The sequence below is a fragment of the Amborella trichopoda genome, chromosome 7 (assembly GCF_054954075.1).
Source record: "Amborella trichopoda isolate Santa Cruz 75 chromosome 7, AtrichopodaSantaCruz75HAP2 v2.0, whole genome shotgun sequence".
Classification (NCBI taxonomy): domain Eukaryota; kingdom Viridiplantae; phylum Streptophyta; class Magnoliopsida; order Amborellales; family Amborellaceae; genus Amborella; species Amborella trichopoda.
In genome coordinates, this window is record NC_142342.1 from 33,204,190 (window position 1) to 33,220,614 (window position 16,425).

Sequence of the window (16,425 nt, forward strand, 5' to 3'; positions counted from 1 at the left end):
TTGAGAACACCTGTTTTTTAAAAAAGCAAGAGAACTCTATGCAAAAAAATCTCTTTATGCACTAGCAAAACGTCCTTGAGCCTACTCATTCAGATTTCTCTCTTTGAATTGAACTGACTTTACTCGGTCTGTGGAATAAAGAAGTGTGTCGATGATCGTCAATAAAAGGTTACCTGGTTCTCAACTCAATAAAAAAGACAACTCATAATCTGAAAACAGAGAGAGACAGACAATAGAGAGAGAGGAGGGTGAGAGACTGTAAGATGCACATCAATGGAGAGCTAGTGAGGGTTCTAGTTGTTAGGCTACTGGCAGCGAAGGAGAGAGAGTGGTTGTGACGCTAATGGCAGAGAGAGGTGGTGAGAGAAATGGAGAGAGACTGTGGTTGGATGTTTGCTGTGGCAAGAGAGAGATGCTAATTACAGAGAGGAGAAAAAGAGTGGCTCTAATGTGAACAGAGAGAAAGAGAGAGAAGGGGGTTGTCAGGTGACTGTTTTGAGTGGTACGAGAAAGAGAGAGTATAAGGTGAACAGTTCACAGGTTCGAATTGACGTTGCAGAGAATAGAGAGAGAAATGGAAAAACAATAGTGGACGTCGATTTTGCCCAAGCTTATCCTGACCACTGGGCATATTTATACCCATACGAGTAGGCTGATTCCATCCTTTCCCATATATATATATATATATATATATATATATATATATATATATAACAAAACACTACGCAACGCCTATAGGCGAAAATGAACAGTGATTTTGCCTACCCCCATCACTGTCCAAAGTTCATCGCCGAGTCACGATTGTCCGGTAGTGTTTCATTTTTCATTTTTTTCTACGACTCGGAATGACCTGAAATTTGAAGTATGTATTCATCAAACATGGGGGAATCTTCGAAAAATTTAAAAAAATATTTCACATGAAAAACATTGACCAAAATACATGTGAAACGTTTCGGGGGTATTTTGGCCAATTTCGTTTTCGCGGATAATTTTTTTTATATTTTTATTAGATGCGCCTCAGTAAGATGTACATACCCTTCAAATTTCAAGTCATTCTGACTCGTAGAAAAAAATGAAAAATAAAAAACTACCGGACAATCGCGACCGCACGATGAAATTTGGACGGTGATGAGGGTAGGCGAAATCAATATTCATTTTCGCCTATAGGCGTTGGGAGGACTTTTCCATATAGATATATATATATATATATATATATATATATATATATATATATATATATATATATATATGAAAGAAGCATCTATGCAACGCCTCTGGGAGAAAATGAACAATGTTTTTGCTCATTGACTCATCACTGTCCGAAAAAATCGAGCGGCATGCATTTTTCGATCGCCATGGACCTAGTATGTCCGTGGTTGTCAAAAGATCACGCAAAAACGCAACTGACGACATGCCACGAACATAGCAAGTCTTGTGGCGGTGGAGAAACACCGTAGCATTTCACCTAGGGGCGTTTTTTAGGTTTTTCCATATACATACATACATACATAGATAGATATATATATATATGGAAATATTTTACATAAGGTTGCAACCTTAACTGTAGAACTATGGATGCACCTCAAAAATCCATCGGAAAACGTAGTTTTAATGTTGAAAAACCCTTTGATTGATCATCTCGACATCGAGATGTATGACCATGAAGAATAAAAAGATTTTAAGTCTCAGAAATAGTGCAATTTACAACATATTATCTACACCATCCATTTTCAAGATTTTCATGATTTTCATATGTTTATAGATCTACTTGATTTTAACCATTTTGAAATTTAAAATTTTATAATTAGATATAAAAATAGATTTTGAGATAATCCCAAGAACATTTTACATCAAACTTATAAACCATGATAAAATTTGAAGGTTCACCTTTCCTCTACAACTACGGATGCATCCATATGCCAACTACACCCTATATATATATATATATATATATATATATATAGAGTAGAAAACCAGGTTTGTGGAATTTGTATAACCTCTTCATCCCAATAATCAATCAATTTTTAAAAAATTGAATTCAAAACAACCCTTCCAAGGCCTAGATATAAGCACCTCATTAAAATGGACAGCCTATATTAATTGAAGTTAAAAAAAAAAACACTTTCTAAGGTGTGTTTTCAAAGTTTTCTTTTTTGTGATCATTCATTAGAACGAAAAGAGTGAATATTTAAAAATTGGGGTCACATAAATGTAAAAACATGGTTTTTGAATATCAGTGTTTCAAAAAGCGTTAGGTGGCACCTGAGCGACCAAGGGGGTCCAAGCCGCCCAACGCTTAGGTGGGCACCAAGAACCTAGGTGGCCCATTAGAATGAAAAATGACTCTATAGTCTAACAGTATAATCGTATAACACATAAGAATTAGGAATTTAGGGTACATCAAAAGATGTTTCAAAGGACTCAAAATCTTTTTAAAAAACCCTCTCATAGATTTATAAAACATCCAAAACTAAATCTAATATCAATGGGTGATGCTCTGATCAATTTCTCGTAACTTTGAGAAACCCTTTGATCTTATAGAAATCATCAAAAACTAGTTTTTTGAGGTTTTTCTCTCTAAAATATGCTCTAATGGGTTTTAGATTAAAAAATTGGGGTCACATAAATGTCAAAACATGGTTTTTGAATATCAGTGTTTCAAAAAGCGTTAGGTGGCACCAAAGCGACCAGGGGGGTCCAAACCGCCCAACGCTTAGGTGGGCGCCCAGAACCTAGGTGGCCCATTAGAATGAAAAATGACTCTATAGTCTAACAGTATAATCGTATAACACATAAGAATTAGGAATTTAGGGTACATCAAAAGATGTTTCAAAGGACTCAAAATCCTTTTAAAAAACCCTCTCATAGATTTATAAAACATCCAAAACTAAATCTAATATCAATGGGTGATGCTCTGATCAATTTCTCGTAACTTTGAGAAACCCTTTGATCCTATAGAAATCATCAAAAACTAGTTTTTTGAGGTTTTTCTCTCTAAAATATGCTCTAATGGGTTTTAGATTTCAAATGAACCTAAAACCCACAAGTTTGCCCCTTTAGTATTAAAAACATGACCAAACAATGCCCTAACCGATGGGCATTTCCGCCCCTGGGAGGAGGCAGGCCCAAGGCGGTCGCCCAAGGCTAGACACTAGGCGGCCGCCCAAGGCTAGACACTAGGCACCCGCCTAGGCGGATTCCCAGGTACCTAGGCAGGCGTCCAGGGATATCCCGCCTAATTTGGCCGCCTAGGCCAAGGCGATGCGCCCAAGCCTTCTGGATCGCCTAGGCGGGTGCCCAGGCGCTAGGCGTTCTGCTTTTGAAATCACTGTTGAAGATTGTTCCATTATATTACTATAGAACCGTTGCATGAGAGTTGGAACAAGATCACAACCATTCCTGGTTGTCATATATGAAATCTAGCAATTAGAGATGTATCACAAAGTTCAAAACAATAAAAATAAAGTAAAAATAGGATTTTGATCCTAGTAAATAACACCACCAACCACCAGATTTTACATCAAGCAATCAAGAGTAATTATGAACTCATTGTACCAAAGTATACAGTCTCATCATATACATTTCTATATATAGTGATTTCATGCCACCATGTCATTGTAATATTCTACGAAACCAAGTTTTTGACATTTTTATGACCTCAAAATTGCACACCCTCTCTTCATTTCAAAAGTCAATCCCCAAAAAAATAAATTTCATTTTGCACCATAAATATTGTCAAAATGAGTCCCCTTTCAACAATGAATCTAGACCATCCATTTGGTGAATTTCAAGATCTAGACCTTTACGAACTCAAAATTATTTTTTCTTTTTTAACATTATTTATTTCATGATAATAAAGTCATTTAAAAAATTTAGAAAGGGAAAAGCTCTTACCAAGGTCTAGATCTAAGCATCTCACTAAAAAAGATGGCCTATGTTGATTGGGCTAACAAAACATTTTGTAGGATGTGTTTTCAATTTTTTTTTTATTTTGTGATTGTTTATTAAAATGAAAAAAGTGTTTATGTAGAAATTGGGGTCAAACAAATAGCTCTAACATAGGCCTGAATGTCGGCTGAGCCCCAGGCAGTTGTAGCTTCTTCAACATGTCCATGACCATGGACTAAATGCCGACCTTTGTGATTGAGGTTGAATTGAAAGAAGGGGCCATTGCAGGCAGGACAACAGGTACAATCAAGTTTTTGTACCCAAAGGGATAGCGGGTTGAGCAGCCATCACATTTAATTTGGTAGAATGCATGGCAATTTTTGCGTACCGTTTTGCCCTTATGGCCTCAGCTTGGTTTTCCTTCTCAACCAAACGTTGCTGGAGCTCCTCAATTTCTCTGGGGTGAGGATTCCTCCACACCCACGACTAGTTCACTGGCCCTTGAATCAAGATCAAATGCAAGAGAGGCAATACTTTCCTCTTTCCCTTCTATGGGGTCTTCAATCCTTAGAGACTCGAGAAGGGTTACCATTGTGGAAGGTTACCATTGTCCATTGGTTCATAGAAGGGTTGGTAATGACCAGGGAAGGAGCGGCAGGTTTCAAAGTACCCCTTGTCTTTGGGGAAGGCATTCCAATGCTTTTCTTCCCCTGTAAATGTACAGAGTTGGTGGAAAGCTATTAATCCCTTTGAGAAGCTTGGGCTTTAATGCGTTGAAGGCAAGTATTGACCTTCACTACTGCGCTCTCAACCGCCTTCTTGGCTGCCTTCTTCTTGACAAGGTCACTCGAGACCAGGTTACAAGAAACATGCCTTCTCCAATCACCCTGTAATTTGTCATCTCTTCTTGTTGAAGGACCGTGTTGGGGTGGGATGGCGGAATCCTGAAGTCTCATCAGGGTTTTACACCATAAAGCTTGGATGTTAAATTCATAGCTTCCTAACTGTCCATATCTTTGACATGCTGAGAGCAATGGTCAAGGAATGCAATCCTTCTGACATGGTCGATAATAGAGTCAATCGCTCTTTCCAAATAGAGAATACCGGCATGTGTGTGGATGTTGCAAGTCACCCCTCCAAGGCCTAGCTAATCATGAGAGCCAGAGTTAGACAGTGGCCTTAACCTCTTGCATTTCTATGTAAAGCACAAGACTTGAATATTCACCCGTGTTGATTAGGTAGGCACGAAACATACAAATCAGTAGGAGCATGCCGCTTATTGTAACTATGGCCATCGGTCCTGCCAATCACCTGCCGATGGATTGAACTATCATTCTTACTCCATGTATGCTTGTGTAGAGCTTAGTACCCATAATTGTCCCACACGAGGTAGTTTTGAAAGTAAAATATAATGGAGGACCGGTAATACATTGTTTCCACTTACCATGAGCACAATTATGTTTTACCCAGCTTGTTGCTCACTAGCATATTAAAATATGGTTGTTACCCCCTGTATGCTCTCGTAGAGCATGGAACCTGTAGTCATTCCGCTCCGAGGTGGATTTAGTGCAAGACATCATCATCATCAAAGACTTTTCCTAACTATTTGGGTCGGCTACACGAATCCTAGTCTGCCATTTTGCTTTATCAAGGACCATACGCTCAGTGAGGCTATAAGTCACCATATCTTTTCTCACTACAACCATGCCCTTTTGGGCCTACTAGTTGCCCTTTTCTAACCTTCGACTTGAACCAACTCGTACCTCTAAACAAGTATTGTACTAGGTTTGTGTTGCACATGGCCAGCACACCTAAATCTACTCTCGTCTGATCACCTATTGGAGCCAATTCTCATGGACTAGCTTCTTTACTTGCGCTTGTCCATAGTGTCATGGGAACCCTTGCCTATTTTTCACTACAACCAGACAGCATTGTTGCGCGTTGCTTATGGGAAACGCTCTAGCTAACCCAAGCTCATTTCTCACTGTAACCGGGTTTTAGTGTAGCACTTAGCTTACAGGGAACGCCCCAGCATAAGCAAATAATGTAGATTTCAGATTCCTAGAAAGTTCTTCTAAGTTTTACATTGGCTACCTACCTTACACAGCCCACCTCCTTTACCTGGGCTTGGGACGGGTTAAGGGAAAGTTTAAGGTCCTCAACCTTCTTAGACCAAGTGCAGTATATCACTTCTTGAAAATTTTGCAGCCAGACATGCAGACATCACCCGGAAGGTCGTTACCTAACCATGCCTAATAACCCCAAGGCTTCACACGACCATATAGACATTGAGTCATCCGCTTGGGAGAATAACCATCGAAAACCTTATGGGTGGAACCACATCCCTTCCCTTGCAATGATACAGAGTGCGGTGCCACACCCATTGGCCCTTAGATAATGGGGCTCGAGGGTTATGTAGCAAAACAATCTTACAGGACCTATGATGTTGTTCCCTTGGTTGCGAGGAGGGGTCAAATATTTTGTACATCTTTCAATTCTTCCTCACCACATTATCAAGTGATGGGCAGGCCACAACCCAATTAGTATCATGGATCATAACCTAAGTGACTAGACCTCGCTACCCCAGTACCAATATAACAATAGGTGCTATTTCCCAAAGACCATGTAGTTAGGGGACTTCCTTATCCTCCTGGTCCCAACTGCAATATGTACTAGCCTAAAAGGATGAAAATGAGATGCAATCATGTTTCTCATCTTCCATTCTGCTTTTGTTTCCTAAGGGACTGCAGTACCGTCAAATTGTAAAACAGTGCTACAGTTCCTTCGTTCCCAGCAATCCTCCTCCCCCCCCATCCCCCCAGAGCAGGGGCTGGCTTTGATATCAAGAACCTTTGAAAGTGATACGGGATGGCCCTCTCTTTTAAAGCGATACAGGATGGCTCTCTCAAAGAGAAAATTGTAAGTTTTTTCAATAGGAGATCGAATTCTTATGGCAAAAGATCAAAAACAGGAAGATACATGTGCAAGGCCACTCAATCAAAGATATAACACAGTTACAAAGGTTCCTGGGCTGCCTTAGTTACCTGTCAGACTACTATGTTGAACTGATAACTGATAGAAAGATTCTTAGAAATTTACCTAGGAAAACGTCAAACAAAACATGGGGGCATGAGCACACTAGGCTGGTGGTTCGAGCTAAAGAAAAGATCTGGAAGCTGCCAGTTGTAGCACTGCCTGACGAAAGAAGGGCTAAAGATAATGGAGACTGATGCGCCAGATATTGGATGGGGAGGTGTGCTAAAGCAAAGGGGGAAAATGGAGAGGAAATTGTTCAATATGCCTTTGGGGACATGGAATGAGGCCCAGACAAAGCACGCCCCTGTAAAGAGGAAAGTGCTTGCAGCCCTGAACGCCATCCAAAAGTTTCGAATCCACATCCTCAATCAATCTTTCAAGCTGAGGGTGGACTGCAAGCCCCTCAAAGGAATCCAGGAAAGGATGGAGCCTGTGTGATGGCAGGCATTGTTCTCCCTCAATGACTTCACCATCCAAAACATCCCTGGGAAAGAGAGCTCCCTTCCAAATTTCCTAGCCCAAGACTTCCTGATCGGAGTAGGAAAAGTAGCACGAGTGGGAATGATGAGGTGAGAGGAGTTCAGAAGTGAGTGGCACAGTAATGGGGGAAGACAGCATAATTCGCTCTATACCCTCTGAAATTTGTTGAGGAGTCGCAAGGGAAACAGCTGACTCTCTCCTAGGCATAGACTGTTACAGTGCACAATGGAGCACACTTAGTTCAGACATGGTGGAGAAAATTTTGATGAGGACATGCTCAAGGGATGTCAAGAATCACTAAGGAACGAGAGAATACAAGGTCAACCTTTAAGTTGATGAAAGTCGGAGAGTGGGGAACTCCGACAAATATAGATCATAAGAAAGTAAGGGCGAAAGTTACCACGTATGTCGACTACAAAACTACTTATCCATGCAAATGGGGCAGTACGAATGATGTCACGCCATTCAGTTTGAAAAATGCACCTTTACAAATCCAAAAGATAATGGACGAAATCGTCCAACCATTTGATCACTTCAATAGCCTAAATAGATGATGCCCTACTCGTCTACAGTGCCGCAGTGCCTTCTCTGGTACCACAGTCAGCCGTTATATCTTCCTATTTTCATCCTTCTCAACCAATAAATACTGCAAATGGGACCACGAGGAGGAGGGAGAAACTTTACAAGGACCTATCTGGTACCAAATTCAGCTGTTATATCTTCCCCTTTCATCCTTCTCAACCAATAAATACTGCAAATGGGCCCACGAGGTCACAAATACACTCTAGAAACAAACATTACAAAGGCAGGAAACTGACAAAGCAAGGGGAGAACCTGCCAGAGACGTCAGCTCGTCTAGCCGGCACGACCAGACCTTCGGGATCAGCTAATAGAACCTACCCCCGACTGGACTCGGTAGACGAGACCCATAGTGATACTCTAAATGTCAAAAGCAAACCTGGTATAGCAGCAAATAGCGCCTACCAAAGCAAACCAACGAACCCAGACCAAATGGGAACAATGCCCCTCCACATGGCACTCAATTGCCAGACGGGTCTGATTCTGACTGACGAGGTCCATACAAAATCCTCAACTTCAACAACAGTTTGCACATGGGTGAGGACTTCGACAATATCCCTCAAAAATATCTCCTCCCCCTAAAGTTTCTATGGATGGACCCGCGAACAATGCATCCCTATGTCTGAGCAGCCTAGTTACACCATTACATGAATCGCCTCAGTGTTCACGTGGTCCTATGGCAAGGAAGAAAAAAAGTAAAAGCCGAAGGAAATTTTCCGAATGATCGTCCTTCTCGCTTCTCTTGAAGCACAACTTTCGGCGGGGCAAGCTGTTTGAACGTATTTTTTAACACCTTGGTCCTTGGTAGGAAACAGGTTAATAAAGTCTACAAAACAGTGGAAATACTCGACATTCTCAAAATTGCCTCAGAATTGGTCGGGATCGTCATCATCGCCTCAAAAGACCACCTACCAGGTTTCATCACGACCAGACATGTCTAAGGCACTGAACACAAAGAAACAATTTCAGTGAAATCAATCTCTAGCACCCTGAAATGGACCCCGTAACTAGAGTTATACTTTTGGTGTGTCAAACAGCTGTGGGACCACCGCCATTGGATCCGGCATGGTCAAAAACCCCTAAGGGTCAAGTTTCGGCTTAATCGGGCACTCCAGGACAAAGTTATGGGTAAAAGACTAAAAAGGGGTAGGCCGCGCACTATTCCCGTGTGGCCAACCGGCACTAAAACATCATTAAAGGTGGCTGTTTTTACAGTCACGGGCAGTCACTTTCGAGGCCTATATCTCACTTGTTCCAAGTCGGATCGCTCCCAAATTTGGTGAGCGTGTTCGTCTCATCAAGACGAACAATTCAATATATGGTACGCCCTATAACGACGCTCAAGCAGAGAGAAAAACTCAATGAAAGTCGCTGATACGTGAAGGAAGTTGTAGAAAATTCAACAGCAGCACTCCTCGTTCGAGCAGCCAGATCACGACGCTCGCATACCTGATCGGCATGAAATCAATTGCATTATGTGCATGAGGTCCGAGGCTATCTCTGGTCCGAACCTCGCGTACAATGAACGGTTGGATTTCACAAACGAAGGCGTCAAAGCTGTCGTAAATTCTGGCCGCCGGATTTCAAGATTCAGACCAAAAACTCAAAACGACAAAATCAAAATCAAGCTACGTTCATTGCAACATGATCGTGACGGCATGCTCAGTGTGATTCAATGAAGAAATCACAAAGAAACATCAAGGAACGAGCACACAATCGATTCGAAGTTTCAAGATTCATCCAAAATTCAAATCTCATGATCATGGCTCAAAAACATGATTCATGGCTCGAAGTTAATATCAAAACGATCATCATACCGAGCCCTATAAGAAAACAATAATCTTTCGATCAAACAGGCATCAGAACGACCAAGGGTTAGCCATGGAAGATCACGCAAGTTCTTAAGCAGCAGCAGGGACTGTTCTAGAATTCCACACATTGTTAAGCAGGGGCAAAACAGTCCTTTTGCACCCATGTTTAGAATATCTTAAAATTTAATTAAATTGTAATTATCTTCAATTTTAGCTAGTCTTTGGGCATACACCCATGTCTTAGCCCAACTCTATAGATACATGCAAAGCTAAATTATAAGGGACCTTCGGTTCATTTTGGATTGATTCAATAAAATTTCCATTCCTGCTTGAGTTTGTGAGTATGTCTTGGAGAGGGAGAGTGGAGAGAGAAGAAAGGGGCCGATACCCTTCGGGTACGTAACTTTTTCTCTCCTCCCCTCTCTCTCCTCCCCTCTCTCTCCTCCCCTCTCTCTCTCCTATCCTCTTCTTGTATTTGTCTCTTTCTCTCTCCTCCCCTCTTTCTCTCTTCTTTTCTCTCTCTTCTTAACTCTATCTCTCTTTCTTCTTTTCTCTCATCCTCTCTTCTCGTCTTTATCTCTCTCTCATCATCTCTTCTCTCCTTTATCTCTTTCTCATCTTCTCTTCTCGTCTCTGTCTTTCTCTCTCCTCTTCTCATCTCTATCTCTTTCTCTCTCTTCTTCTCGTCTCTATCTCTTTCTCTCTCTTCTTCTCATCTCCATTTGTCCCCTTCTAATGCAACTGGCGAGGCCTAGCACCAGTTGGTTTTCCCTCTCTTCTTCTGTTAGTCGGTGAAACTTAGCTCTGACTGGTTTCCTCTCTCTTCTTCTGTCAGTCGACGAAACTTAACGCCGACTGGTCTCCTCTCTCTTCTTCTGTCAGTCGGCGAAACTTAACTCCGACTGGTTTCCTCTATCTTCTTCTGTCAGTCGGCGAAACCTAGCGCCGACTGGTTTTCTCTCTCTTCTTTGTCAGTCGACGAAACTTAGAGCCGACTGGTTTCCTCTATCTTCTTCTGTCAGTCGACGAAACTTGACGCCGACTAGTTTTCTCTCTCTTCTGTCAGTCGACGAAACCTAACGCCAACTGGTTTTCTCTCTCTTCTTTTGTCAGTCGGCAAAACTTAACGCCAACTGGTTTCCTCTCTCTTCTTCTGTCAGTTGGTGAAACCTAGCGTCGAATGGATATCTCTCTCTTCTTCTATCAGTCGACGAAACTTAGCGCCAACTGATTTTCTCTCATCTTCTGTCTCAGTCAACGAAGCTTAACGCCTATTGCGTCTCCTCTCTCTTCTCCTCTATACAACACAGTAGGCGAAACCTAGCGTCGACTACGTTTTCTCTCTTTTCCTTTTAACACAGTCGGTAACGCTTAGCCCCGACTGCACCTTACTTCCCTCTCTCTCATTTATCCTCTCGTCTTTCATACTCTTCTCTTCCCTTCTTCTCCCTCCTTCCTTCTTTCTCTTCTTCTCTTCTTATTCTTTCCTCATACCTTAGTTCTGCCACTCCTTCGTTCCACTAAGAGGGATAGAGGTTAGCCTCTCATGGTAGTCCAGTCGTCTAGCCGTAATGCTGTTGTGCCAGGATTACTTGGCCCGCCTTATTGCCACGACAGATCGACCATCGTGCTTAGCTATTCGGTATTGGTAACGACGTCTAGTAGTGATTCCGTGAACCGGTCTTAATTGCGGAGCCCGTTTTGCTACCACGTCAGGCCAATTATCCACCAGCCTAATCACCGCTCTGATCCTCTCGCTTAGTTGAATTTTTTCTCTCCCCTGTCTTTCTTCTCTTCTTCTTTTTGAATGCACATGCTTGTGTACGTTCATCAAAGAGGAAAAGGGTGAGGTCTGACCCACCTGTCTTATAACCTTTACCATATATGTGTGTCAAAAACGTCCCAGGTCTCCCCTCGAAACCCGCGACGTGCGTCGTCCGATCCCCAAAGGATTCGGAGGGCGAGATCGAGGCACCTAACCAATGCCCTTGATGAAGAAGGTCATTTCGTATGAGTAAATGCAACATCTTAGAGATAGAAGTCCAATGTACCTCAGTGAAACCCCCACAAAAAATGCCCCACCTCAAAGCATATTTTGTAAAGCCAATCCCAAAGGGGGACATTGAAAACTCTAACCTAAGCCTAAGCGGTGATGAGTATGCACCTGAGGGTATTCAAGTTCGAATGTGTAGATAAAAAAGATTATTTCCCATTGTGACTCTGATTCACACTAGGATTTGCTAACCTTTGAGCCCGAAATGAGGTGGGACAGCAACTCAATGTTTGCAACTCATTCTAATTGAGATGGCAGTTCTCCTCCTCCAGGTCAAAGAAAACATCAAACGAAGGGGGTTAGAAATGGCCACAATAGGAACGACCTTCATTATTCCACATATCTTTCAAGCTTGCTTTCCTACAACCACATTTGGATACCCCTACAAACCTTTGTACAGTTCTACTTCTAGTCATCTCTAGAAGGAAGTCCCTCTCCTTCATTCAATTGCAGTACTTCAAAAAGCGCTACGTAGCACCTAGGCGGTCGGGGGGGTCTAGGCCCCCCAGCGCTTAGGCCGGCGGCCTAGTAGAAAGTTTTTGTTTTTTGGAGTTTCTCTCTCTAAAATAGCCTCTAATGGGTTTAAGTTTCAAATGAACCTAAAACCCATAATTTTGCCCCTTTAATATTAAAAAATGACCCAAAAATACCCTCAAAGAGCCACATTTCTGGCCCTGGGTGGGGCGCAGGCCCTGGGAGGCCGCCTAGGCGGGTTCAGACGGGCGCCCAGCAATATCCGCCTTGGCGGCCGCCCAGGCGCTGTGCGGTCCGCTTTTTGAAACAGTGTTCAGTTGACATAGGCAAAATCCTTTCTAAGGTGCTCAAAGAGCCTATGCTGTCAAGACATATTATCCATGTCATACAACACAAGTGCCCTTGAGATCCCATAGCTCGACAGGAAAGCATCCATCACAGAGAGGATCAGTAGGCAGCAAGGGTAGCAAACCATCATCAACAACAATTTGTGAGACAACAGACATAGTAAAGAATAAAGTTCTACTCCACTGAACCAAAGAGAACATCTAAAGTGAAAAAAGCACTTCCCAAGTGCAATAAATAGTAATCCAGGAACATATAAAAGAAGGGAGAGCCATTTCCGACAAATCAACAATCAAACATGAATATTTCATATGCAATCAAAGAAAGATAAGTGTATTAACAAAATAAAGTACACCATATGCACATTAGTCCAAGCACTGAAATTCATTCACACAACACAAAAATAACTAAGACAGCCTCATATTACAATTGAAAATAGCATCCATGTGATGAATTAACAATTATAATACCACCAGATAAAGTATAGATATAAACAAGCACATAAACTAAATGGAATAAAGAAACATTTCTTACAGAAATGACATGGAAATCTTACTTAAGGACCAAATCAGAGAACCTCATACAAGTGTATTACAAATTAACTATATGCACCAACGATTAAATTTATGCAAAGGAATCAAGCTATAAAAGAACCTGTTGAACTTGATTACCTGGATTTCTTTTATATGAGCAGGCATTCCAGCAATACTGATCAAAGATAGAAATGACACTAAGACGAATACTGCAGAAACTCTGACCTGCAACCATGAGAAGATGAAATAAGAATCATTGGGCAACATGCATGTAGTATCTACAGTAACTACCTAAGAATAATAGGTGTGAATAACCAGGTTATTCGACATATAATGAGTATCTTCATATTACAATTTACCTCTCAGCACTCATAGGAAATACCAGATAAGATGCAAATAATTTCAAATCCAAATACACAGAAACAAAGAATGGCCACTTAAGCCCAATTACATGATCTATAAGGATCCATAATTCCCGTGTCTAGTTTCTCATAACCTAGAGAATCCCACAGTCATTGGGTGGGCGGACTGAAGCAGGAGCAGGAACAGGGGATCATCACTTGTTAGAAGTTCCCAAGGTCGGGAGCATCATTTGTACGATAAATACAATTAAAAAAATTTAAAAACTTCACCTATCTTTCCCAAGCCTTTTGGGGTAAGGTGAATGCTTAAGCCCCATCTATACAAATCTGGTAGTGGGTCAGGTAAACGAAAATGGTTCATGGAACAAAGGAGAAAGTGTGGCCACTTGTGCAGAGCACGTGAAGCATGCGCAAGGCACAAGGGCGCTTGATGGTGCACATTGCACTTCGCGAGAATAGTCCTCTGTTTTATTGAATTTCGCTTTTTCTTGTCACCTTTCTCGGTGACTTTGCCCCAGAGGAGTTTTTTGTACCTTTGTATGTTCTCTTTTCCTTCAATACAATGTTATCAGACTCAAAAATAAATAAATAAAGGAAAATTGCAGATTAATCCAAAAAAAGGAAAATATATAACAGTGATTATGGGAAAAAAAACTCACCAATCATTTCCAAAAACATCCAAATAATGTAAAAATAATAATTCTACGCTATTCCAACATTTTTGACAATTTGTTGAATTTTTTTAATTTTTTTTATGCAACCTGAGTTGTACACACCACTCAGAGATACTCGGAATCGCCCATAGCCCATGTCCAAGTGGACTCGGGTGAGTCACAAAACCATGCAGTTGACCTTCCATAAAACTCTTAGATCATCGAACACAGTGTTAACTAAGTAAACATAATTAAAATAAATTAATATCCATTACATAAATAAATCCCTATGTTTATCCATTCAACTTAGGGTCTTTTAAACATAGAATTTATGATCAAAAAGCAAGAGTACAACCAACAAATCAGCTGGACATATGATGCTAGTGCATAGTTACAACACAACACACCTCCAAGATCTATTTGAGACTAAAATAATAAACTGGTCTGTAATAGGGACTCCTATTGATATGTGACTGAATTTGAAGGCGTACCGCAACTTGAACTTAGAAGTGAAGAATTAAAAATTTCCTTGTAATTATATTACACAAGGCATCTACCCTATATCTTGTGAAGGGAAAAATAGCAAATTCATCTTCATCAATGGCAAAAATCTGGAGGCATACAGTAGATTTTGTAGAATAATGTAAATAAATGGCAAATGCAGAAAGAAACACAAGAAAAACGTTGGTCCTTGGTCATTACTAGATGGGAGCAGCATCCCTGTCAGATGGAAGTGCCCTCCAACTGCAATTCTGCTCTCAGGTCGCTGAACCACACTCCAAGGGCAGGTCGGCCCACCTAATCCACAACCCCCGATATTATGGAAAATCCATTCCTATAAAGGAATTCTATTTGTTGCGACACTAGCCATTACATCAGATTCCCAAATTGGAAGTAGCTATAATTCAAGCTGAAGCTATTCAAGTTGAACATGATCCATCAGAAAATTACAAATTCGAAAAAGCATCATTTCATTTACAACTAGTTATTCCAGAATTCGTAACCTTCAGCAATCGAGGGAAATGATAGGATTGCAAAGATCTGAAAAGGCATCACAAATAGCCAAAAGAAAAATATATAATTAACTTTTTATATATAAAGATTCAGAAAAGCAACGAGTCGCACAGCAAATATCGAAAGAAACGAGCCTACACTCTATCTTTAGAGAGAAATGTTAACTGTAGTATTAATGTGTAGGACAAAAATGCACTTTTTAGGCGATCCACAAGATCAGATGCTCTAATGCAAAATGGAGTACAGAAATAAAAGAGAAAGTTATCCAAGAAGTGAAAGAAAAGTCAGCCTACAAGATGTAGGTCACAACAAACCTAGATAGATTAGAAAAGGAGGAGAAAGAGGAGGGATGAGAAAGTGAGAGTAGAGGTGAAGGAGAAGAGAGGAAGTCGGAGCTTTTAAGTAATGAAGTATGGTGGCTGGTTCTGCATGGTAGCTCCCTTGGCGCGTCTCTCTGCTACTACATTAGCCACCCCTAGAATAAGATTAAAAATAATCCTAAGTCCCCATTAAAAAAGAGTGAATATGGTGGAACTTCATAAGCTAGCCTCACCGGCGGGAGAGGGCAGCAGGGGGAGGGGGGACTGGTTTTTCTGGTAGCCCAAGAGATAGCATCATTGTTCCAAAAGGCGGACCGTTTATTGCCTAGGCAGTTCAGAGGGCTTGGGTGCTTCATCCAGGTCTAGGAGGTAATAATAGACGACCTACCCCTAGGCGGCCACCTAAGCGCTTGGGCACTCGCCTAGGCGGGCGCCCCACCCAAAGGTTCCTTTTAGAAAAATAAGAGGGGAAAAAGGCAGGGTTTAAGTTCATTTCAAATCTAAACCCTATTAGAGCCCATTTTAGAGAGAGAGAAACCTCAAACTAGATTTTTGTGATTTTCATAGGATCGAAGAGTTAATCTAAACATCATCCATTGATATTAGATTTAGTTTTGCAGGTTTTACAGATCTATTAGAGGGTTTTTTAAAAGATTTTGGGATTAGAAAATATCTCAACAGTAGAAGATTGGAGATCGAGCAATCAAAATTAGTGAAAATTTTATTTTTTAGATTGCTTGTATTATTTTGAGATGTCTTCGTCGTGATCTAATAGAAGCGATCTAAAAACTGCATAAGATGCAATTATTGTGAAAATGATACAAATGGGGGCGTAAATCGGTTTAAGAAACATCTTGCCAGTATCAAGGGGATGTTG

The 16,425-nt window shown here is 41.1% G+C and overlaps 1 protein-coding gene across 8 annotated transcripts in view; it reads right to left on the reverse strand.

Annotated features, from left to right (window-relative positions):
* The window catches only part of ABCG3 (ABC-2 type transporter family protein), a 45,311-nt gene that overhangs the window by 3,537 nt on the left and 25,349 nt on the right, over positions 1 to 16,425 (reverse strand). For all 8 annotated transcript variants that reach the window (XM_088872750.1, XM_006833087.4, XM_088872748.1 and 5 more), the window contains one exon: positions 13,338 to 13,424. In XM_088872750.1, the coding sequence (XP_088728876.1) occupies positions 13,338 to 13,424 (87 nt within the window). The remainder of the gene's footprint in view (positions 1 to 13,337; positions 13,425 to 16,425) is intronic.